The 23,231-nt window shown below is 35.2% G+C and overlaps 1 protein-coding gene across 1 annotated transcript in view; it reads right to left on the bottom strand.

Moving 5' to 3' along the window:
* The window catches only part of GPR158 (G protein-coupled receptor 158), a 315,239-nt gene that overhangs the window by 150,635 nt on the left and 141,373 nt on the right, over positions 1-23,231 (bottom strand). Inside the window, exon 3 of the mRNA XM_087815878.1 lies at positions 2,191-2,293. Within this exon, the coding sequence (XP_087672004.1) occupies positions 2,191-2,293 (103 nt within the window). The remainder of the gene's footprint in view (positions 1-2,190; positions 2,294-23,231) is intronic.

Below are 23,231 nucleotides of genomic sequence, written 5' to 3'. Positions count from 1 at the left end.
TTTATTTCAGTCACACAGTGGGAGCTGAGAACAAATGTGGGTAAACCAGATACAAAATACCTTCACAGAACATAAGCTAAAACCTATTTCCTTAATCCTTCAGTGTTGAATCATATGTTATGCCTGGAACGTGAGTGTGAAAAATGCCAAAGTAGCTCTAGTACTGACATGGTTTGCTCCACACACATGCAAGGAAAAGCATATCCATCTTAAAAATATGTTATCATCATTGCTATTATATTAATTTTCTATTGCTATATAATAACTTACTGGAAAGTTAAGGGCTTAAAAGGCCTATTTATTATTTCCCAGTTTCTGTTGATCAGAAGTCTGGGCACAGTGAAACTAGGTTCTCTGCTCAGGGTCTCTCTAGACTGAACTGAAGGGTTTTGGCCAAGCTTATTCTCATCGGGAGCTCAGGGGCATTTCCAAGTGTTCAGGCTGTTGGAAGAACTTAGTTCCTTGCAGCTGTAGAACTGAGGTCCCTGTTTCCTTGCTGTCTGCCCTGATTGGCCACCCTCAGATGTGACCCTCTCATGACAAGATGGTTTACCTCCTCAAAGCCAGCGCTACAATCTCTCTACACTCTGTTACTATGGGAAGGAGTCTTATTTAATGCAATGTAATCACAAGAGTGACTATACCGTCACCTTTGCTACACAACATAACCTAGGCAAGGGCGTGACTGCCCACTGCACTCACAGATCCTACCCACAATTAGGGGGAGGGGGCTGGACAGCACATATGGGAGCAGTCTTGAAAGCCATCTCATACCTCAGAATCATGCCTACAACTATCACTCAGAGCATGTGCTGACCTCTGTACTGTGTCACTAGGAGAGAGGAAAATGTTACTTACCTACAGAACTTAAAAGTTAAATGCAAACAGTCTCAAGACCAAGAGTAGTGTTTTTCAAGAGAAAAAAACAAATAAACTATAAATGTCTACTGAAATAAGATACTCAGATCTCAATCTCAATATAACCTTTGAACTATGCCTAGTAGAGATGTAAATTCCCGTTCAGACCAATAATGAGGCTCATGGGTGACTATCTAAAAACTACCTATTCCTCATTTTTAACAACCCTAAGCCCTAACTGCCCATGAAACCATCCCCTTTTACCACTATCTCCTTCTTAGTTATTGCATCCAATAGCTGGCTAGAAGCCAATATGGCAACATTATATTCTCTACAGATAGACTAAACAATCAATATTCAAATTGTAACACCAATATTTCCTGGAGTAGGAATAAAATAACCAGGTGACCACATTTTGATTCTGGGGTATACACCCTGTATGATCACCTCCTCTTGAACGTAAATATGACAGGACAGCCTCTCCTTTGATTAGGCTGCAGCATGCAGCAAAATGACAGAACAGTCACTGCCACGACTGCATTAGCCATGTAAGACTCCACCCGGGCACACTGCGGAGACACTCCGGCGAGCGTTGAAGAAATAAGCGGCAGTGTTGTGGGAGGATCGCGTGCTGGGACTTGACTACACATCCAGGAGCTAAGAGTAAGCCCAAGCTGACCTCTAGTAAGAAAACGGGGACCTCAGGCATACAGTTGCAAGGAATTGAGTTCTGCCAATGACCTAAATCATTTTGGAAGAACATCCTGAGCTTCGTATCCCATCCCATCCCATCCCATCCCATCCCATCCCATCCCAGGTGACACCTTGATTTTGGCCTGGCGAGACCCGGAGCACAGGACCAGGCTAACGCCCGACTGGAAGGCTAACCAATGAAAACAGTGTAATGATAAATTTGTGTTCCTTTAAGCTGTTAATTTTGTGGTAATTCTTCATTCAGCACAGAACACTAATATATAAACAAATTGATAAACAGAATAAACAAAGTAGAAAAATTAGTTTTAGAGATTTTCTGCAGCAACAGCTCTGTATGGAATAGAATCCCAATTGGTCTGACAGAGTACCTACTGAATTTTCAGACCTTTAAAATGTACTGAAACTAAAATATATCAAAAATAAACATACAGGGGTGGGCAAAAGTAGGTTTACAGTTGTTCATATGGCAAAAGTAAGAACTCCTTAAGTGATGAAAGAATCCAAACTAGTGGGGCTTTAACCATATAACTCTAACAAGGTTAAAAGAATATCTGAATAATTAATAATGGTAGATATTATGTGTATTCATTTATATGCTCAAAAGCAAAGAGCACTTACCCTGAAAGTTGTTCTCTGAGAAGACTCGAGGATGATAGAATCCTGCTTTGCAAATGCACTGATAGGCTCCAAGCACAAATCCAAGGCCTTTAATCGGCATACACTATAAAAAAGAAAAGGCAGCAATGTAGTTGATCAGAGTTTATTTCACAGTATAAAGACCCAGAGATACCCATCATCGCAAATGGTAACAGAACTAACACATATTCCAGAAATAAAATATCTCATTTCTGAACTTTTATTTTAGGTTTGTTTGCCAACCCATATTTTTTTAAAAGTAGCAAATTAAATATCCTTTCTAAATATATGCCTACAGCTGCAGTTACATACATCTTTAACTCGTTCAGTCATCATAGGGAGTAATTACTAGACATAGTTTCTGTTTTCAATGCCTTACATATCATCTAATTGCTTTAAGAGATACTTCCAAAGTCTATAAAAATATTTAAAAAGTGATTCCATGCTATGTATTTTTATCAAAGCAAAGATAGGTAGGTAAGTAGACAAACAGATAATATAAAACTTGAGATGTGAAATTGCTTTTATCAATTAAATACTCATCAAATTTCATCCTTGGAACAAAATAACACAAACTGATAGAACAAAACAAAAAGTTATAATACAAATTTAGAAGTGGAAAAAAAAAAAAAGATGAATTAGTGATTCCAAGGGCTCTTTACCTAAAATCTGTTACACAGATAAATGTTCTACATGTAGAAATGAAGAAAAACAATGATCAACTTTCTAAATACGTCACATCAACAGACATAATGGACATCTCCCAAAAGGTTAATCTTGGCTTCCTTCAAGACTGTCAATCAACCTCAGCAAAATTCAGTTTAACATACTTTATTTGTGCTACATGGAATTATATCAGCACAAATAACTTCCATTAAAATACAAACAGTACATCAGAAAATAAAGGGGTGTCTCAAGAATCAAATGAACAGTGACATTTCTTTTCTTTTTGCCATTATAACCTATTAGAGAAACTTAGAATCTGGTGGATTTAAGTTATAACATATCCTTCTGATATAGAACTCTTGAGAGAAAATTCTAAATAATTTAAATAATAATTCCATAATCTAAGCTTAAATGATTAATATCAAGATCAACATTACATATGAAAACTCCAGCAAATAGAAAAGTATATATGAGAGAGGAAGAGCTAATACATGTTCTAAATAGAGATATATAACAAGAAAATCTTTGAAAAAGAGCTTTTTAAAAGACATTGAATTTCATTAATATCCTTTTTTTTTTCATCCAATACACACTTATATCCAATTATATCCTGCAATTGGACACATGGTACTTGACTTAGAGCAAAATATGAGGGCAGATTTAATTCAACTCTGTTGGCAAGAATTTATGAAATAACCACTATGTGCCTAGAAAACTCCTACAGAACCAGAGGGAAGAACACCCTGTGAAGAAGGAAACAGAGATTGGCATGATGTGTCTGTAAACCAAGGAATGCAAAGAACTGCCAGCAACACGGAAACTGGAGAGACAGGGAACAGATGGTGCCCTAGAGCCTTCAGAGAGAGCACGGCCCTGCCAACACCTTGATTTTGTACTTCTAGCCTCTAGAACTGTGAGAGAATAAATGTCTGCTGTTTTAAACCAAAAACAAATAAACAAGAATAAAATTCCTACAGAACCTAACTGAAATAACACACACTGTTTAAAAATACCCAATTATACAATAGGTCAGATTGTATTTCTGAACCATGTGAATAAAAAAGCAATTATAACAATTTCAGATTTGAATTCTGACTCTATCACTTACTAGCTTTGCGAATTTGAGCTGTTTCCTTAACCTCTCTCAGCCTTTTTAAAAAAAATTTGTAAAATGATCATTCAGTCATATCCAGGAACAGTTTGAAGAAGACAGAACCACCAAGATGTCCTAAAAGTTTAAATATGGGGTATAAGAGGAAGAGAAGAATAAAGGATGAGTCCTCAGGTTTGGGGCCTGAGCAACCTTAAGAATGGAGTTGCCATCACTGAGCTCAAAAAGGCTGCAGGTAGAGTAGATCTGTGGGAAAGAAGAGTTCAGTTTTGCAAATGTTGTATGTGATTTGTCTATTTGAAATTTAATCCTAAACATCAAATAGGCAGTCTGCTAAAAAGCAGTATGGAGTTTTTCTTTTTAATTTTTTTTATCTTCACCGAGGATATGCTTTTTTAAATTGATTTTAGAGAGAAAGGGAGGGGGGAGTGGGGGGGGGAGGGAGAGAGACAGAGAGAGGGAGGGAGGGAGGGAGGGAGGGAGGGAGGGAGGGAGAGAGAGAGAGAGACTGCCTTCCAGAAGGATGTGCCAGACCCGGATGGATCTGTAAACTAAGCATGTGCCCCAACTAGGAATCGAACAGCAATCTTTTTGTTTTACTGAAAGATGTTCCAACTAACTGAGCAACTCAGCCAGAGAAGTAGTATGGAGGTTAGAAGAGATGTCTGGTCTGGGTAACTTGGGATTCATTTATATAAATATGACAGAGCCAGGAGATCAGATAAGAGTAGATCACTGAAGGACTGGCTGTGGGCAATGAAGTAAACAGGCCCAAAGTGGTGAGACTCAGGAAGCTCCAGTGCTAAAAGGTTAGGCAGAAAGGAAGAAGCAGAGAATAGCGAGAAGAGCAGTTCAGTGCGGTATCATTATTTCATTAACTAGAATATGCTACTATGAGCATAATGTGGAATTTGTTATGAGTTGCATTTAATAAGCATTAATCTAGCAAAGATTAATCCAGGTTAACTAAGTCTTGGATACTAAGAATACAATTGTGTACTTTAAATATTCTGCCTCACTGTAATTTGGAGGTTAATGCTATTCACTAAAACAGCATTAATTCCCAGATAATATGATCCCACTCTGCAACAGTGACTCAGTTGAGAATTTTAAATGTTTATGGCAGATCTGAAGGTATATTAGAATAATAATCTCTTTGCTATAAGCTAACTCTAGAGTTGAAAGAAAAAATGATTTTTAAAAATCTAGTTGATTAGATAAATATTGCCATATGTAAAGCCTCTTAAAGAAAAAGTGCTTCCTAATTTTATTATGGAAACAGAGTGATATGAATTATTAGATACCTCAAACTCTTTTAAAAAAATATTTTATTGATTTCAGAGAGAGGAAAGGAGAGGGAGAGAGAGAGAGAAACATCAATGATGAGAGAGAGTCATTGATTGGATGCCTCCTGCACACGCCCTGCTAGGGATCAAGCCCGAAACCCGGGCATGTCCTCTGACCAGGAATCAAACCAGGATCTCCTGGATTATAGGTCGATGCTCAACCACTGAGCCAAGCCAGTGGGCACCTGTAACTCTTTATTCTATTCTTAAATTATTTTATATTATCAAAGGAAAGAAAAAAAGGTCAGTCAGTTAAATTCAACAAAAGAATATCATCCTGCTGTACTTATTTCAAAACTATGGGGCCTGCATGGAAACTAATGTGGTATTGCTTACATACACTGCTTTGGAGTACTCCAGTGATCTTGGCTTATTTTTCTATTAATGATCGTAAGTTTGTACTCAGTTTTCTATACTTTCTTGCTCCAAGCTGCCACCATCATTCCATAGCTACTCTAACTCTGTCACCTTCTAACCAAATTTATACAAGTTCAAGATGAGGTAATTAGTTTAGTAGTCAAGCTAGTTTTTAAAAAAATCTCCATAAGCATGGTATACGTATGGTAACTACTCAACAAATGTTTAGCGTATTTGGACAGAGGAGCTGCTTTTTGTAATTTTTTCTCCTGAGGGATGTAGAATATAAACATAGATCCCCACTTAATACAGGAGGAAACAAATTTTTCCAGATTTTACTCTAACTTAACATGCATTTAAGATATTTATTTTAGATATCTGGCATACTTATTTTAGATCCTCTAGTTTAAAACTATCTACTTTATTTTTATAGAAGTCCAAGAGGGTAGAAATGGAAAAAGCAGCAATTCTTCCATGATAGTACCTGTTCTGTGGTAGCTTTTGAGAAACAATGAGCTTCTCATATTAAAAACTATAGTATCTCTGTGAGTAAGGCAACTGTTCACAAGATTGGATGCCCTCTTTGATGAATTTTACCAAGCCACTAACAAAAGTTTACTAAGGAGAGCTCTTGAGAACCCACAAAGTCAGGTTCCAAGGAGTAATCCAGATTCAGATGGGAAGAGATGGTGGTCAAGAGTTTAGAACAAATTTGATAGATTCCTAGAAGCATACAACCTACCAAATCTGATCCATAAAGAAATAAAAAATTTAAAATAAATAAAATAACCTATAACTAGTAAGAGATAAATCAGAAATAAAAAACCTCCCAACAGAGAAAAGCCTGAGGCCAGAGAGCCTCAATGTATAATTCTATCAAACATTTAAAGAAGAATTAATGCCAATATTCCTCAAGTTCTTCCAAAAAATTGAAGAGAAAACACTTTCTAGCTCATTTTAAGATACCAGCACTACTCTGATACCAAAGCCACATAAAAACACTACATGAAAAAAACAAACTTCAGATCAATAATCTTGAATAATATTGATATGAAAAATCTTCAAGAAAACACAAACCAAATTTAACATCACGTTAAAGGAACCATACATGATTAAGTGAGACTTATTTCCAGAATTCAAGGATGGGTCAACATACAAAGATCAATCAATGTAGTATACCACATCAAACAAAACCACGTGATCATTTCAATTAACACATAAAAAGTATTTGATAAAATTCAATACCCTTTCATGATAAAAAGCTTCAAAAGACTAGGAAGAAGGACACTACTTCAATATAATGGCTGACTATGAAAACCCTATAGCTAACATCATACTCAATGGTGAAAGACCAAAAGTTTCTCCTCTAAGATGAGAAACAAGACAAGGATTCCCACTGTCACCACTTCTATTCAACATACCACTACAAGTCCTAGCCATAGCAATTGGGCAAGAAAAAGATAAAAAAGATATTCAAAAAAGAAAGGAAGAAGCACAGTTATCTCTGTTTGCAGATGACACAATCTTAAGATCTTATATATAGAAAATTCTAAAAATTTCACATACACACAAAGAAACTGCTAGAACTAATAAACATATGCATATAAGTTCCAAGATACAAAGTCTTGTTGTTTACTCACAGTAAACAATCCAGAAAATAAATTTTAAAAAATTCCATTTACAATAACTTCAAAAAGAATAAAATACTTAACCAAGGGGTGAAAGACTAGTAAATGATATCTAAACATTGCTGAAAGAAATTAAATAAAACACAAACAAATGAAATGACATCTGTGTCTATGAACTGGAAGACAATATTATTAAAAACGTCCATATTGCCCAATGCAATCCCTATCAAAATCCCCCAAAACTCTCAATGGCAATTTTTGCAGAAATAGAAAAATACCATCCTATGATTCATATGGAATCTAAAGGACCCCAAAGAGCCAAAAAACAGTCTTTAAAAAAGAACTAAATTGGAGGTCTCACACTTCCTAATTTCAAACATATTACAAAGCTATGGTAATTAAAACACTATGGTACTAGCATAAAGGCAGACCTATAAACCAGTGGGTCAGAATAGAGAGCCCAAAGATAAACCCTCATATACAATGGTATTTACAAGGATGCCAGGACCAAGCAAACAAGGCTAGAACAATCTCTTCAACAAATAGTGCTGAGAAAACTGGATATTCACATGCAAAAGAATGAAACTGGACCTACTTTACACCATATACAAAACTTAACTCACAATGGGATAAAGACCTAAGCATAATGCCTAAAAACATAAAACTCTTAGAAGAAAACAGGGGAAATGCTCTATTACATTGGATTTTGGAATAAGTTCTTAAGTATGACACCAAAAACACAGGCAACAAAAACAAAGAAAAAACAGGCAAATGAGACTACATCAAACTTGAAAACTTTTAAATTTTATGTTATGTATTTTTTATCACAATTAAAAATATTTTAGGCCCTGGCCAGGTAGCTCAGTTGGTTAGAGCATTGTCCAGATATGCCAAGGTTGCAGATTCAGTTCCCAGTCAGAATGCATAAATAAGTGGAACAAGTCAATGTTTCTCTCTCTCTCTCTAAAAATCAATATATATATAACTGAAAAGAGTTTAGAGCAAACATCTCTTTCTTCCCCAATGATGTGTATATAAACACTACAGGTTATATTGCAACACATAATTGGCATGACATATAATCCACCTCAACAGGTAAATGTAATTTCAGAGCAAAACCTGAGCAGTTTGACAGTCATGAATATTTTGTATGGAGGTACTATTATTGAGCAGTGGAATGGCTAAAATTAGATATGTAGAGGGGGAATCTTGTTTGTGCCTAAGGATCACATTTCCATATCATTCTTTAAAAAAATCCCAAAAAAGTAATTTGAACTGAAAGGAGGAGACAAAAAATGCAAATATAATAAAATTTATATAATTAAAAATATTCTAGAAATTGACACTTAAATACCTTTATTTTATTTTTAAAAAACTCTGTTTTGGAATCTTCCTAAAACATAAAACACTTTCTGGTTTCTCTGAACTGAACACCATTAACGGAACTTAATATTTTCGTCACAAGTCAGAATCATTTGAACAACAAGTACTCAACTGTGCCTTCTGGAGCTATTGAAGGTTTACTGCTATTTTCTCATGCACTAAATAGCCAAGACTGCTGTACTTCTTGAGTTTATATGCTTAGTTTTTATGTTTTATTTTCTTTTTCCTTTTTTGTTTTGAACTACCAGTTGTCATGTTTTAATTATAAAATATGGACTTTATTCTAGAAGTGTCTTTTCCTATCTAAATTATGGTTATAATTGCCTGTATACATGGAAAGTATATCATCAAAAAGCAAATCAAGAGCATATTAGATAAGAAATAACTAAAAGTAAGACAATAAATAGTTCATATTTAATGAGTGTTTACTATATACCAGGCACTGTTCTAAGAGCTGTACAAGTATTAACATAATGAATCCTATGTCAATTCTAGTATTACCTCCAACTTAAAGATGAGAAAATTTAGGTACAGACTGCTAAAGTAACTTCTCTAAGTCACACAGCTAGTCACTGGCAGAGCTAGGATTCAGTTCCAGTGGTTTGGCTCTAAAGAGAGCAATGACTACTCTGCACAAAGTATAGCTACATAATAGAATTCCACATACAGGAGCAGACACTAGGTTGGTCACTTTGGAATCTCTTTTTATTGTTTCAGGACCTTTATTTTTTCATTCTTGGTTTCAGGCAATATTCCAAATGCATCCATTTGCTGGAGCATTAAGCTTCAAGTAAGTGAAACGTATTAATTTTAAAATGTATATATATATTTTAAGAAACACAGTTAATTCCTACACCTGTTACAAATTTTAAAAATGAGCCTCTTCCTTTCCAACACAGAGTTCTCAGTTCAAATTTTAGAAAATTAATCTTCACTTCAGGGTATATGAGTGGATTATCTCTCCTCTACCTGAATTCCTGAAAACAGAAATCCCTTCATGTCTCAGGAGATTCATGAGGCCAGTTAACAGACACTTAGTCCCAAATTGAACTCAGCAAGGATAGCAAGAGGGACCAGGGGCTTTCGTGGCAGCCCAGATTGTCACTTTCTCTTTGCAAAAACACAGCCCTGCTCTGCCTTGACAGAAGACTTGCCTAATTTCAGAAAGGATTTCCTGCTATATTGAATTGGCTGAGCCTACCTCAAAAAGCAGATGGCAACACCACAGAGGTATAAAGAAAGATGAAGTAGTAACTGGGTCTACTAGAATATTTTGAAAAGACATCACCTTCTATCTTTCTTTTATTCCTTCTATGTAACTTGTGAAGAAATACTGTGAAATGTTAAATCTGTTGATTTGGGAGTGGGCTTGGGTGGACTTGGTACTAAAGCAGGTTAATTACTTTAATATCCAGTGGTTCTTCTCCACAGCTGTTTGCAAGTTCATTAAAACAAAAGGAAATACTCAAAAGAGGAAATCTAAATGGCCTCTAGGCAATGATAGGGTACACATCACCCACATAGTTCATCAAACAGTGTTCCAGGAAAACAAGAACTCATGAATAACAATAATGCAGTATTTCTCCAGGAAAAAAACAAACGACACTCTGTCTCGATTATTCACTGGCTTCCAGAACCTGGTTTAAAAAGCATGAGAGGCTGAAGGGGTGGGGAAAGGGGAATGAGATGTTTTCTTTTATGACATAGCTAAAATAAAAAAGAATATGTTTTTTATTATTAATTTTTGAAACGTTTCTGTTCCATTCAGTGGAACCAGCTCGCACCAAACAGGGCTGAAGGATGACAACACAGCATCTGACATGGACACATTACAAGTCTATAAACTTCACGCTTTGTGGGGGTTTAAAGCTGACTAAGGAAAATGTCTGGGTTATATTCATTGGCTGAGCAAGCCCACCTTTCTAATTTTTTTTAATTTTTTTTTTAAACATATCTTTATTGATTTCAGAGAGGAAAGGAAGGGGAGAGAGAGAGACAGAACATCAATGATGAGAGAGTCCTTGATCGGCTGCAGCCCGCAACCCGGGCATGTGCCCTGACCGGGAATCGAACCCTGATTGCCTGGATCCTAGGTTGATGCTCAACCGCTGAGCCACGCCCGGCTGGGTGCCCACCTTTCTAGACCCTCCTACAGAAATAGCCCCAAGGGCTTGGTAAACCTAATGCTTAATATGCTCAACTCTTCTTAAAAATTAAACACTGTCCTTCACTAAACCACAAACTCACTATGACGCATCTATGCTCTACTTTTGACGCCCTGTGCTTTTTGTGTGGTCACAGTTCATAAGCACTGGGGACTTTTCATTCTTTTCTTAATTGAGCTCCTGCTTACTAAACCCCATCTATGCTATTTGCTGCAGCAACAAAGAGGAACAAAGCCATGGTCTAGTTCTCAGAGAATTTATAATCCACAAGCATAAAAGCAAAATCAGAGCTGCTGTATGGTGCCCTACCCTGTTCACAACTAAAGAGCTTCATGAATGCATGTTTGATTTTGAGAAGTTCATCTTTACACATTTTTCTGGAATCAATTGTTAAAACACAAACTGTTGTACTAAGAACAGATGTTAATCGGATACATATAATATGATTTCAATTTTATAAAATTCAAAGATGTAAAACTTTTATAAAGTACTGTTTAAAGATATACATATATATATATGTGATACTATAATGAATATACATAAAATGATTCAGGATAATGATTGCCTCTTGGTGGAGCAGATGAAGGAAGAGCATAAAGAGGGTTTTTGTGTTACTGGTAACAACCTATTTTTCAAGCTGGATAGTGGGTACAACCTTCTTCACTGCAATACCCACAAGTCCTAGCACAGTGCCTGGCATATAGTAGGTACTCAATAAATATTACTGAAAGGAGGGAAGAAAGGAGAAAAGGAAACTGTTTAGTTTCGGGCTATGATACATAACTTTGTAACAGGCTGAAGTTCCCACCAAAAACAATTGGAACATGTGGATAAAATAAATGAATGAATAAATAAAAGGAAGGAAGGAAGAAAGAAAAAAGGAAAGGAAGGGGAGGGGAAAGGAGGATTGGACGCCAGAGAAGAAAGCATAAGCCAACTAGAAGATAGATTAGCAGAAAATATCCAGTCTGCAGCTTGAAAAAGAAAATAAATGGAAATATGGAAAAAACACACACAAGGGACATATGGATTATAGAGAAGGGATCTAATATACATGTATTTAGAGTGACACAAAAGAAGAAGGTAGAAGCAATATTAGATGGAAGATATCTAGCTACCAATCCAAGAAGTACTATACACCCTGAAGTGGATAAATAAACCTTACAGTCTAACTACAAAACCAAAATAAGCATATTTATAAATGAGTAGCAAGAAGTTTGACAACTGTATTCAGAATACAAACAACAGAAACCACAAAATAATGGAGTGATATCATTAAAGTGCTAAAAAGAGTAAGAATAAAAAAACCCACTAGAACTGTATTCTTGGGGGGGAAAAAATCCCTTCAAATGTGAATGAAATCAAGGTACTTCAAGTCAAACAAAGCCTGAAGAAAACTCCTCATCACCAGATCTATGGCGAAAGAAATGTTAAAGGAATTTTCGAGCAGAGGGAAACTTATGCCAGATAGAGCACAAAAACACAAGATAGAAAGAATAGCAATGGAAAGTAAATATGGGGGTAAATCTAAATTAATATACACTTATAAGATAGTAATAGTAAGAATAATGTCTTACTGGCTTTCCTTATATCTTGAATTAAGTGCAACGCAAAAGGCAGGGGAGGGCAAATGCAATTAAAAGGTGCTGATAGCCTATTTTGTCTGAAAAAGGTAAAAGGAATAACTTATACCAGTTTGTCATAAGCCAACGATGCACGTTGTGATCCATAGAATAAATACTAAAAGTATAGAAAAATAGTGTTAATAGCAAAAAGAAATATTAATGACAAATAAGGGAGAAAGAAACATAATGGTATAGACAGAGAAAATATATGGATGATATATATGCATAAAATAAACAAGGAAGGGAAGAAGAAAAATAGGAGCTGATTTCTAACAGTGATTTCTTTTATATTTTTTTGTTGTTGTTGAGAGTATTACAGATACCCCCATTTCCTCCCTTACCCCATTTGCAATCACTGTTATGCCCTGGCTGGTGCGGCTCAGTTGGTTGGGCATCGCCCTGTGCACTGAAATGCTGCTGGTTAGATTCCCGGTCACGGCACATACAGGGGTTTGCGGACTTGATTCTCCATAGGGGGTGTGCAGGAGGCTGTTGATCAATGTTCCGCTCTCACATTGATGTTTCTCTCTCTCTCTCTCCCTTCCTCTCTCTCTAGCAATCAATTGAAAAATCTTAAAAATAATAATTATTAAAAAAATTAAAATTGTATTCATTGTTATATGGCATTTCCAGTGATGATTAGAAAGCAATTTCATTTTTATATTAAGGCCATTCATTATTTATGATATATGCTTACATTTTTAGAAAAGAAGAAAAGCAGGCAAAGCTAATTTCTGTTGTTAGAAATCAAGATAGTCCTTACCTTTGAAATGGGATAGGTGGGGCAGTGATCCCAAGAGAGCAAAAATGGACTTTTTTGCTGATAATATTCCCTTTTACCGTCTAAGTACCTGTTAAACAAGTCTGATCACTTCGTGTATAATTCTATATGTATTTTGCATATCAATTAAAGTGTTTAAAAGTAATCAAGCCCTACTATGAGAAACCACTTATAATCACTAAGATGGCTAAAATTTAAAAGGCAAATAAAATTAAATAAAAAAAGTGGTGGTGAGGATGCAGAGAAAGTGGAACCCTCAGACATTGCTGGAATGACTATAAAACAGTACAGCCACTTTGGAAGAACAGTTTATCGGTTCCTTTAAATGTTCATAGTTTCCCTATGACCCAGTAATTCCAGTCCCAAATCTATACCCAAGAGAACTGAAATACATGTCCACACAAAAATGTACACAGAGTTCATAGCAGCATTATTCATAATAGCCAAAAAATGGAAACAACTCAAGTGTCCATCAGCTGATGAATGGATAAATAAAGGATGGTCTATCCACATACAGGAAGTCCTCACTTAACTTCATCAGTGAGTTTGTGGAAACTGCAACTTTAAGTGAAAAATGTATAACAAAATCAATTTTACTATAGGCCAATTGACATAAAGAGCTAAATTCCTATGGCTACACTTTAGATTTTCTTGGGAACTTTCACCTCTTTCTTCCTTCTGATTTCCCCCTTTTGGGGTCAAATAGGAATGAATGTCTGTCCTATCTTTATCCTGATCCCACCAATGCAGAAAGTCTTCAGAAGGGGAGACTGAAGAACATTTTGATCAACCTGAAAGAAGACACATAAATAAGAAGAAAAAAAAAGGAAAGAGATGGTAGATTTAAATACTAACTATAGCAATAATTATAATACATATACTTGAGATAAGTACTTCAGATAAAATATTAAGATTGTCAAATTGGATTAAACAAACTTAAAAAGCTGCCAACAAGATACATTTTAAATACAAGAGCACAGGAATAGACCAAATAAAAGGATAGAAAATATCTTATTTGGGAATCTACCAGAAGCAAAGGATTTGAATATAAATATTTTATTTAGGAGATAATTCCATGAAAATGGAGAAAGGGAGTAATGGAGATAGGGAAAGAAAGACAAACAAATAAATGATGCTTCATCAAGACAGTTGCTATCTGGCAACTGGGACTTAATTCCTCAAGGGAATTCTGGAAGTCACTATAGAATAGAAGCTGAGCTACCTGAACATCAGCTCAGAGCTACCCCATCTGAGTGAGGTTAAAGACCATTAAATCAAGGACATTAAATCTTTGTCTGGCACTTGAACTTTCCATAGTCTAGTCAACATATATAGTCCTCAGGAGACTGAAAATCTAGCCTATGTACCATAATCAACAGTAAGATCTGGGATTCTCAAGATGGTGGAGTAGGTAAAAGCTACAATAACCTTCTCCCATGACCACATCATAATTAAAACTAAATTATAGAAAAATCAACATGGAGAACCATATGATGACTAGCTGAACGTAAGTCCTATACCTAAGGATATATAGAAGAAGCTACATAGAGGCTGGTAGGAGAGCAGAGATGCAAAATGGGCTGGCCTTGCATGCACATGTGGCAATTGATAATCTGAAGGGATATCTCAGCAGCAGAGGGAATCCTAAGGCTCAAGGGGTCTCAGCACACCAGGCTTCCAGGCCTGGAACATCAGTGCCAGGAAGAGGAGCCCACATAACATCTGGCAGTGATAATCAGCAGGGATCCTGTCCACCCGGGTGAGACAAAAGGCTTCTGGAAACCGGTGTGTCCTCTAAAAGGGACAATGCACAAACTCTTGCTTGTAGGCACTCACCCTGGATTCTGGCAAAGGGATAGTGGGGTTGCCAGAGCAATATGAGGAAAGGCTGAGTTGTGTGGCCTCGGGGTGAGGGCTGGAGGGACAGCTGTCAATGCCCCTATATTGAGCCCACATGTGCCATCTTTCCTGAGTTGAGTCCTCCCCCAACACAGAATTAGCCTGGTAAGCTATACTAGCTAGACTACCCTGATGACTCTCTGAACCCTACCTCCACCCCAAGTCACACATGACCCAAGTCTCTGTCAGCAGCAACCAGTGTGGGCCAGCCTGAAGGCTTTCGTTTTTTTCTTTTTCTTTTTAAAAATATATCTTTATTGATTTCAGAGAGGAGAAGAGAGAGGGAGAGAGCTGAAACATCAATGATGAGAGAGTCATCGTTGATCAGCTGCCTCCTGCACGCCCCCAACCGGGGATCTAGCTCACAACCCGGGCATACGTCACAACCAGGAATCAAACCGTGATCTCCTGGATCCTAGGTCTATGCTCAACTGCTGAGCCACGAACAGGCTGCAGGCTTTCTTAAAAAACTCTTGAAGAATTCCAGTCAAGTTCGAAGGATGCCAGAGATAAAAGGGAGAAATGGAGTTGTTTGGCTTCAGGACAATGGCCACACAGCTTACAGGCACCACCTTTTCTGTGTTAAACCCTCCCTCCACACAGCCAAATCTTAATCTGCATTAGCCTTTTAGTTTATCTCTGTTGACTATGATGTTAGCTGTGGGTTTGTCGTATAAGGTTTTTATTATGTTGAGGTATATTCCCTTTATTCCAAGTGTGGGTGCTGAATTTTTAAAATGCTTTTTCTGCACTACTGATATGATCATATAATTTTTTCCCCTTTAATTTGTTTATGTGGTGTATCATGTTACTCATTCGCAAATACTGAACCAACCTTGTATCCTAGGTATAAATCCCACTTGATCACAATGCATGATCTTTTTAATGTATTGTTAGATTCAGTTCGCTAACATTTTATTGAGGATTTTCCCATCAATATTCATCAGGGATATTGGCATATAATTTTCTTTTTTTGTAATGTGTTTGTTTAGTTTTAGAATCAGGATAATGCTGGCCTCATACAATGAGTTTAGGAGCCTACCTTCCTCTTGAATATTTTGGAATAACTTGAAAAGAACAGTAGTTAAATGTTTTTGGTAAATGTGTTTGGTAAAATTCATCTGTGAAACCATCTAGTCCAGGACTTTTGTTAGTTGGGAATTTTTTGGTTACTGGTTCCGTTTTGTTGGGCATAATTGGTCTGCTCAAATTTTCTGGTTCTTCTTGATTCAGTCTGGTAAGTTTGTATGTTTCTAGGATTTTATCTATTTCTTCCAGATTGTCCAGTTAGTTGCTATATAATTGTTAGTAGTATTTTCTTACAATCCAGTAGATAGATGAAGAGAATTGAATTAGCAATTTGGAAGACAAGGTAGCAGAAAACACCCAATCAGAACAGCAGGAAAAAAAAAGAATCTTAAAAAATGAGAATAGTTTAAGGGATCTCTGGGAAAACGTTAAACATAACAACATCTACAAACTGGAGTACCAGAAGGAGAATAGAGAAAGCAAGGGACTGAGAACCTGTTTGTAGAAATAATGACTGAAACTTCCTTAACCTGGTGAAGAAAAAAGACAAAGAAGACCAGGAAGCACAGAGAGTCCTAAACCAGAGAAACCCAAAGAAGCTCACACTAAGACACACCATAATTAAAATGGCAAAGAATAAAAAACAGAGAATTTTAAAAGCAGCAAGAGTAAGACAGTTAGTTACCTAAAAGGGAGCTCCTATAAGACTGTCAGCTGATGTTTCAATATCAGAAAAAAGACAGGGGTGTCCATTTTTACCACTCTTATTCAAAATAGTATTGGAAGTCCTAGTCACAGAAATCAGACAAGAAGAAAAAGTAAAAGACACCCAAATTGGAGAGGAAGAAATAAAACTGTCATTATTTGCAAATGATATGATATTGCATATAGAGGATGCTACAAATTCAACCAAAAAACTACAAGAACTGATAAATGAAAATGAATTCCATAAAGTAGCAGGATACATAATAAATACACAGAAACTGGTTCCATTTTTATACACCAATAATAAACTATCAGAAAGAGAAATTAAGAAAACAATCCGGTTTATAATTGCATAAAAAAATACCTAGGAATAAATTTAACCAAAGATGCAAAAAACCTTTACTCAGAAAATTATGAGACAGTGAAGAAAGAAACTGAAGAAGATACAAATAAATGGAAGCATGAATAAGAAAAATTAACATTGTCAAAATGTCCACACTACCCAAAGGAATCTATAGATTCAGCGCAATCACTATCAAAATACTAAAGGCGTTTTTCAAAGAACTAGAACAAATAATCCAAAAATTTATATTAAACCCCAAAAAACCCCAAATAGACACAGAAATCTTTGGAAAGAAGAACAAGTTGGAGGTATCATGTGACATGATGTCAAACTATACTACAAGGCTATAGTAATCAAAACAGCATGGTACTGGCATAAAAACAGATGCATAGAACACCCGAGTGGCTCAGTTGGTTGAGCTTCGTCCCATGAACCAGGAGGTTGCAGGTTTAGTTCCAGGTCAGGACACATGCCTGGGTTGCAGGCTCGATCCTCAATAGGAGGTGTGCAGGAGGCAGCTGATCGATGTTTCATCAATGTTTCTCTCTCTCTCTCTCCCCCTCTCCCATCTTCTCTCTCTAAAATCAATAAAAACATATTTTAAAAAAAACAAAAACAGACAAAATAAAGAGCCCAGAATTAAATCCACGCCTATATGATCACTTAATATATGATAAAGGGACCAAGGACATACTATGGGATAAAGACAGTCTATTCAATAAATGATGTTGAGAAAATTGGACAGACAAATGCAAACAAAATGAAACTAGACCAGCTTCCTACACCATACACAAGAATAAATTCAAAATGAATTAAAGCCTTAAAAGTAAGCTCCAAACATGAAACTTCCAAAAAGGAATCATAGACAGTAAAATCTTTGACATTTTTCTTAGCATTATTTTTTCTGACATTTCTCCTCAGGCAAGGGAAACAAACAAACAAAATAAATAAATGAGACTACATCAATCTAAAAAGCTTTTACACAGCAAAGGAAACCATCAACAAAATGAAAGGACAACCTACTGAATGAAAGGAGATATTCATCAGTGATATACCTGATAAGGAGTTAATATCCAAAATTTATAAAAAACTCAGACAGTTCAACACCAAAAAACCAAACAATCCAATTAAAAAATGGGCAGCGGACCTGAACAGACACTTCTTCAAAGAGGACATATAGATGACCAATAAACATATTAAAAGATGCTCAACATCACTAGTCATCAGGCAAGTGAAAATTAAAACCACAATGAGATGTCATCTCACACCTGTCAGAATGGCTATCATCAATAAATCAACAAACAACAACTGCTGGCTAGGATGTGGAGAAAACGGAATCCTTGTGCGCTGTCAGTGGGAATGCAAATTTGTGCAGCAACTATGGAAAACAGTACTGAAGTTCCTCAAATTAAAAATAGAACTACATTATGACCCAGCAATTTGACTTCTGGGTACATATTCAAAGAAACCCAAAACATGAATTAAAAAAGATAGATGCGCCTCTATGTTCACTGCAGTATTATTTACAATTGCCAAGATAAGGCAGCAACCCAGTGCCCATTAATAGGTGAATGCATAAAGAGGCTGTGGTACATACATACAATGGAATATTACTCATCTATAAAAAAGGATGACATCTTTCATTTGTGACATTGATGGAACTAGAGGGTACTGTGCTTAAGTGAAATAAGTCAATCAGAGAAAGTCAAATACCATATGAGCACTTATATGGGTACTCTAAAGAGCAAAACAAAATAACAGACTTATGAATGTAGAGAACAAACTGATCATTGCCAGATGGGGAGGGGGTAGAGCTGGGTAAAAAGTGTGGAGATTAAGAAGTTCAAATTGGTAGTAACAGAGTAGTCATGGGGATGTAAAGTTCAGCATAAGGAATGTAATTAATAATATCATAATAACTATGTAGGGTGCCAGGTGGGTTCTTGAATTATCAGGGGATCACTTCATAAATCACATAATTGTCTAACCACTATGCTGTACATTCTATATAAAATAATGTTGAATATCAACTGTAATTAAAAAATGAAATAAAAAACCCACAAAGCCTTGATCTAACCTCACATTTTGTACAAACAGAACAAAACTAAACTAAACTAAACAAAAAACTAAACAGTAAGATCTTAAGGAACATAGTTGGGGCATTGGCACATATGCAAAGATTACACCATGCAAACATATACCAAAGAAAGCTTGTATAACTATACTAATATCAGACAAGAGGTATTACTAGAGATGAAAACAGACATTCATAATAATAAATATATCAGTCTCTCAGGGATATATCACAATCTAAATTTATCTGTATCTAAAAATAAAGTTTCAAAATAAAGCAATAAATGAAAGATGAATGAGAGACCTCTTCATACACAAAATGCTTACCTTATTGAAAGAAATAAAAAACAATATAAATAAATGGAAGGATACACCCCAGTTCATGATTGATAGACTAATTATTGTCAAGATATCCAATCTCCACAAATTCATCTATGGATATAATGCACTTCCAAATTTATATAGAAATGCAAAACTATGCAAAGAAGTATGCAAAACAATGCAAGAGTAGCAAAAGAACTTAACAAAATTCCAGGAATTAGTCTATAGGGTACACAAGACTGTTTGCAAAGCAACAGTAATTATAACAGCGTGGTACTGGCACAAGTCAAGAATAATTATACAATGATTCAAAATAATAAGTATAAAAACAAACTCAAGAACATGTGATTTATGATAAAGGTGGATCTGCAGAGTAGCAGGAAAAAAAAAAAAAAAGTCTTTTCAATAAATGGTTCTGGGTCCCTTGGCTATTTATATAGAAAATATGAAATTTCCTCTTACTTCCTGGCATATATAAAAAAAAATTCTGGCTTGACTGTAGATCTAAAATATAGAACATAAAACAAGTTTCCAGAATATAGCATAGAAAAACATCTTTATGATTTGGCAGTAGTATTAAATAAAAAATATATTAAAATTAAAAACTACTTTTAATCAATAAATACAATTTATAAACTAAAATGTCAAGTTGCCAAAAGGAGAAAGTATTTCAACTCATATAATAAAAAAGAAGAGTTCATCTCTCAAATATAAAAGAGCTCTTACACATAAATAAGAAAAAGACACTGCAATGTAAAATTGAGCACAAGTTTTAATAGAACATCACAATGAAAAAGTTTCTAACATATAAAAAGTTTCTAACTTCATTAGTGATCAGAGAAGAGCAAATTGAAAATAACCAATACATATCCACCCAAATGGCTAAAACTTTAAAAAAAAAAAGACAGTCTAAGGGTTAGTGAGGATGTCAAATAAGAAAGACACTCATATAGTCCTGGCAGACATATAAACTAATACATTACTTACTAGATTTAAAAATAGCATATCCTATTATCCAGCAATTTCAATCCTAGATACACACCCAGTTGAAAGATATTTAAACATGTTCCAATAGACATGCAAAAATAGTTATACTGTTTGCAATAGTCCCAAACTGTTAAAAAAGCTAAATGTCCATCTAAAATAGAATAGAGAAATAAATTATGTTCTATTTATATAATAGAATACTATATACAACAATGAAAATAAATAAACTAGGCCCTGGCTGGGTAGCTAAATTGGTTGGAGCCTCATCCTGATAAGCCAAGGTTGCAGATTCAATCCCAGGTCAGGACACATACAAGAATCAACCAACGAATACATAAATAGGTGGAACAACAAATCTCTCTCTGTCTCTCTCTCTGTCTCTCTCTCTTCCTCTCTTGCTAAAATCAATAAAAATGAATGAATAAATAAACTAATGCTTTATGCAACAACATGGATGAATCTCTCAATCTCTCGAAACAATGTTGAACAAAATAAGTGATATGCTGCATTATTCTATTTGTATAATGTTTAATAACAGGGAAACGCAATAGTATGTAGAGTTGGAAATCAGAGTATTTGTTAATTTGAGGAACAGTGAGAAGGCGGTGATGGGTGGGGGTACAAGAAGGCCTTCTGGAGTACTGGTAATGTTTTTGCTCTTATACAGGTGTGTTCCCTTTGTGACAATTTATTATGCTATACTTATGTGTCTATACTTTTGTGGTTTTTTACTTCAATAAAAATTATAACACTAATATGCCACATTTCTGCCTCCCCCAAAAATCTTTTAGCTCCCTTTTCTTTCACCTGTTATAAAACTTCTATTTTTTTTTAATTTTTTATTTATTTCAAAGGATCATTCCATTTTTGCTGAAAGGATCTATGTACTAATTTTGAAGGAGAAAGCCTCTAGACATCAAAAGTAATTATATAAAAAAATTATGTAAAACTCAGAATCTGTTTGCATGCATTCAGTATTTGGCTGCCTCTCAAGTATTTAGAAACTGAATGTACATTTGCATTTCCCCAGTGAAATTTTAAGGGCATTTTCAGTAGTAATTAGCAAATCAGCTAAAGAATAAAGGGCAGAGGGCTAAACCAAAAGCCAAGAACTACACTGCCTACTAAATGCTAACTCAAAACTAAGGGCTATATTCTCAAGTGGCACTGGGCTTTTCTTTTATTATGGGGAAAATAAAATATTTATTACTCACAAAGAAAATCATTTTAATTGGTATAATTGCTATCATTTTCAGCTGAAAAACGTGCAAGATTTTTAAAACAATTTATCTTATTCTGAAAACAATTTCAAGATGCATAAATGTCCTTAGTTCATCACTGTACCACAAAAAAAAAAGACAAATTTTGAGTAAATAGTGACATACAAATGTTTTCAAGTACTTTAGGAATATATAGTTTTACACAAACAGTAAAATATTGCTTATAAATCTTCTTTACTTTATCATTGGAACAGAACCCTCTAAATAGTCTCTGGCATAACATCCAAAGTCCTGCACACATTCTTTAAAGTCATAGACCTTTACTATGCTTTGTCTCACCTCCTACTCTACACCTATTCTGACCAACAAAAACATTTGGATGGAAATATAAAGTAACTATGTCATTTTAGCATTCCTGGTATCTGTGAGTGGGAATGCCAACTATAATTTACATGCACTCTAGACTTTAAGAGGACAGATTTTTTTAAAAACAAAAACAAAATTATCCAATAAAACAAAAGATTCAGAAAAGAAAGGTATTCAGGAACACTGAGACGCTCTAAGTACGATTTTGGTCATCAGTTTATTTTGTTCATTGAATTCTATATGTGAAGGCCTGGGGAGAGCGAGGGCAGAGTGAAGGGGTTCAATGGGGAAAAAAGGGGGCATCTGTAATATCTTCAACAATGAAGATAAAAAAAATTTTAAAGTACCATTTTGACTACAGAATGGGGAAATATAATCTGTTTAAGAAATAATCCACTTACAAAACACAAGGGGTAATAAGCATTAGCACTAGGAGTTTAAAAAATTGAAAGTACTCTCATTTCCTTTTTGAGGAGTCTGCAATGGCCAATCAGGTATATTCATAGAAGGCATGAGCATGGACTCCACCATATAATTTTCCATGATTTTTATTTAAAATATTTAAAATTCATGGAGAAATGGAAAAAAGATTTGAAAATATTATTGAATAACAATTTTTTAAAGGCTGTGATTAATAGAGGGAAATTTGCCATAGTGCCTTTCAAGCGTGCTGCTGGCACTCTTTTCTTTAATGGGTTTAACAATGGTTTGCACAAAACATTGAGAGGAGGGTATTGGAGAATCAGTGGTCAAGAAAATGAATGTTGGAATGAAACACACTTTATATCAAGTCCCAGATTCACTACTGAAGAGTAATGAAACCTTGGGCAAATTACTTAATCTCTTTAAATCCTTTTTTCCTTACTTATAAAATGGTAATAATAATACTTCTTATTTAATAGAATTCATTATTTTATTTTACAAATGACTACATAGTGTTTATTATATGCTAGGCATAATTTTTATTTTTATTTTATTTATTTATTTTTTAAAATATATCTTTATTGATTTCAGAGAG

The sequence above is a fragment of the Miniopterus natalensis genome, chromosome 1 (assembly GCF_054644295.1).
Source record: "Miniopterus natalensis isolate mMinNat1 chromosome 1, mMinNat1.hap1, whole genome shotgun sequence".
Taxonomy (NCBI): Eukaryota; Metazoa; Chordata; class Mammalia; order Chiroptera; family Miniopteridae; genus Miniopterus; species Miniopterus natalensis.
Note: the sequence above shows the minus strand (reverse complement) of the source record. Positions and strands in the feature narration are given on the sequence as shown.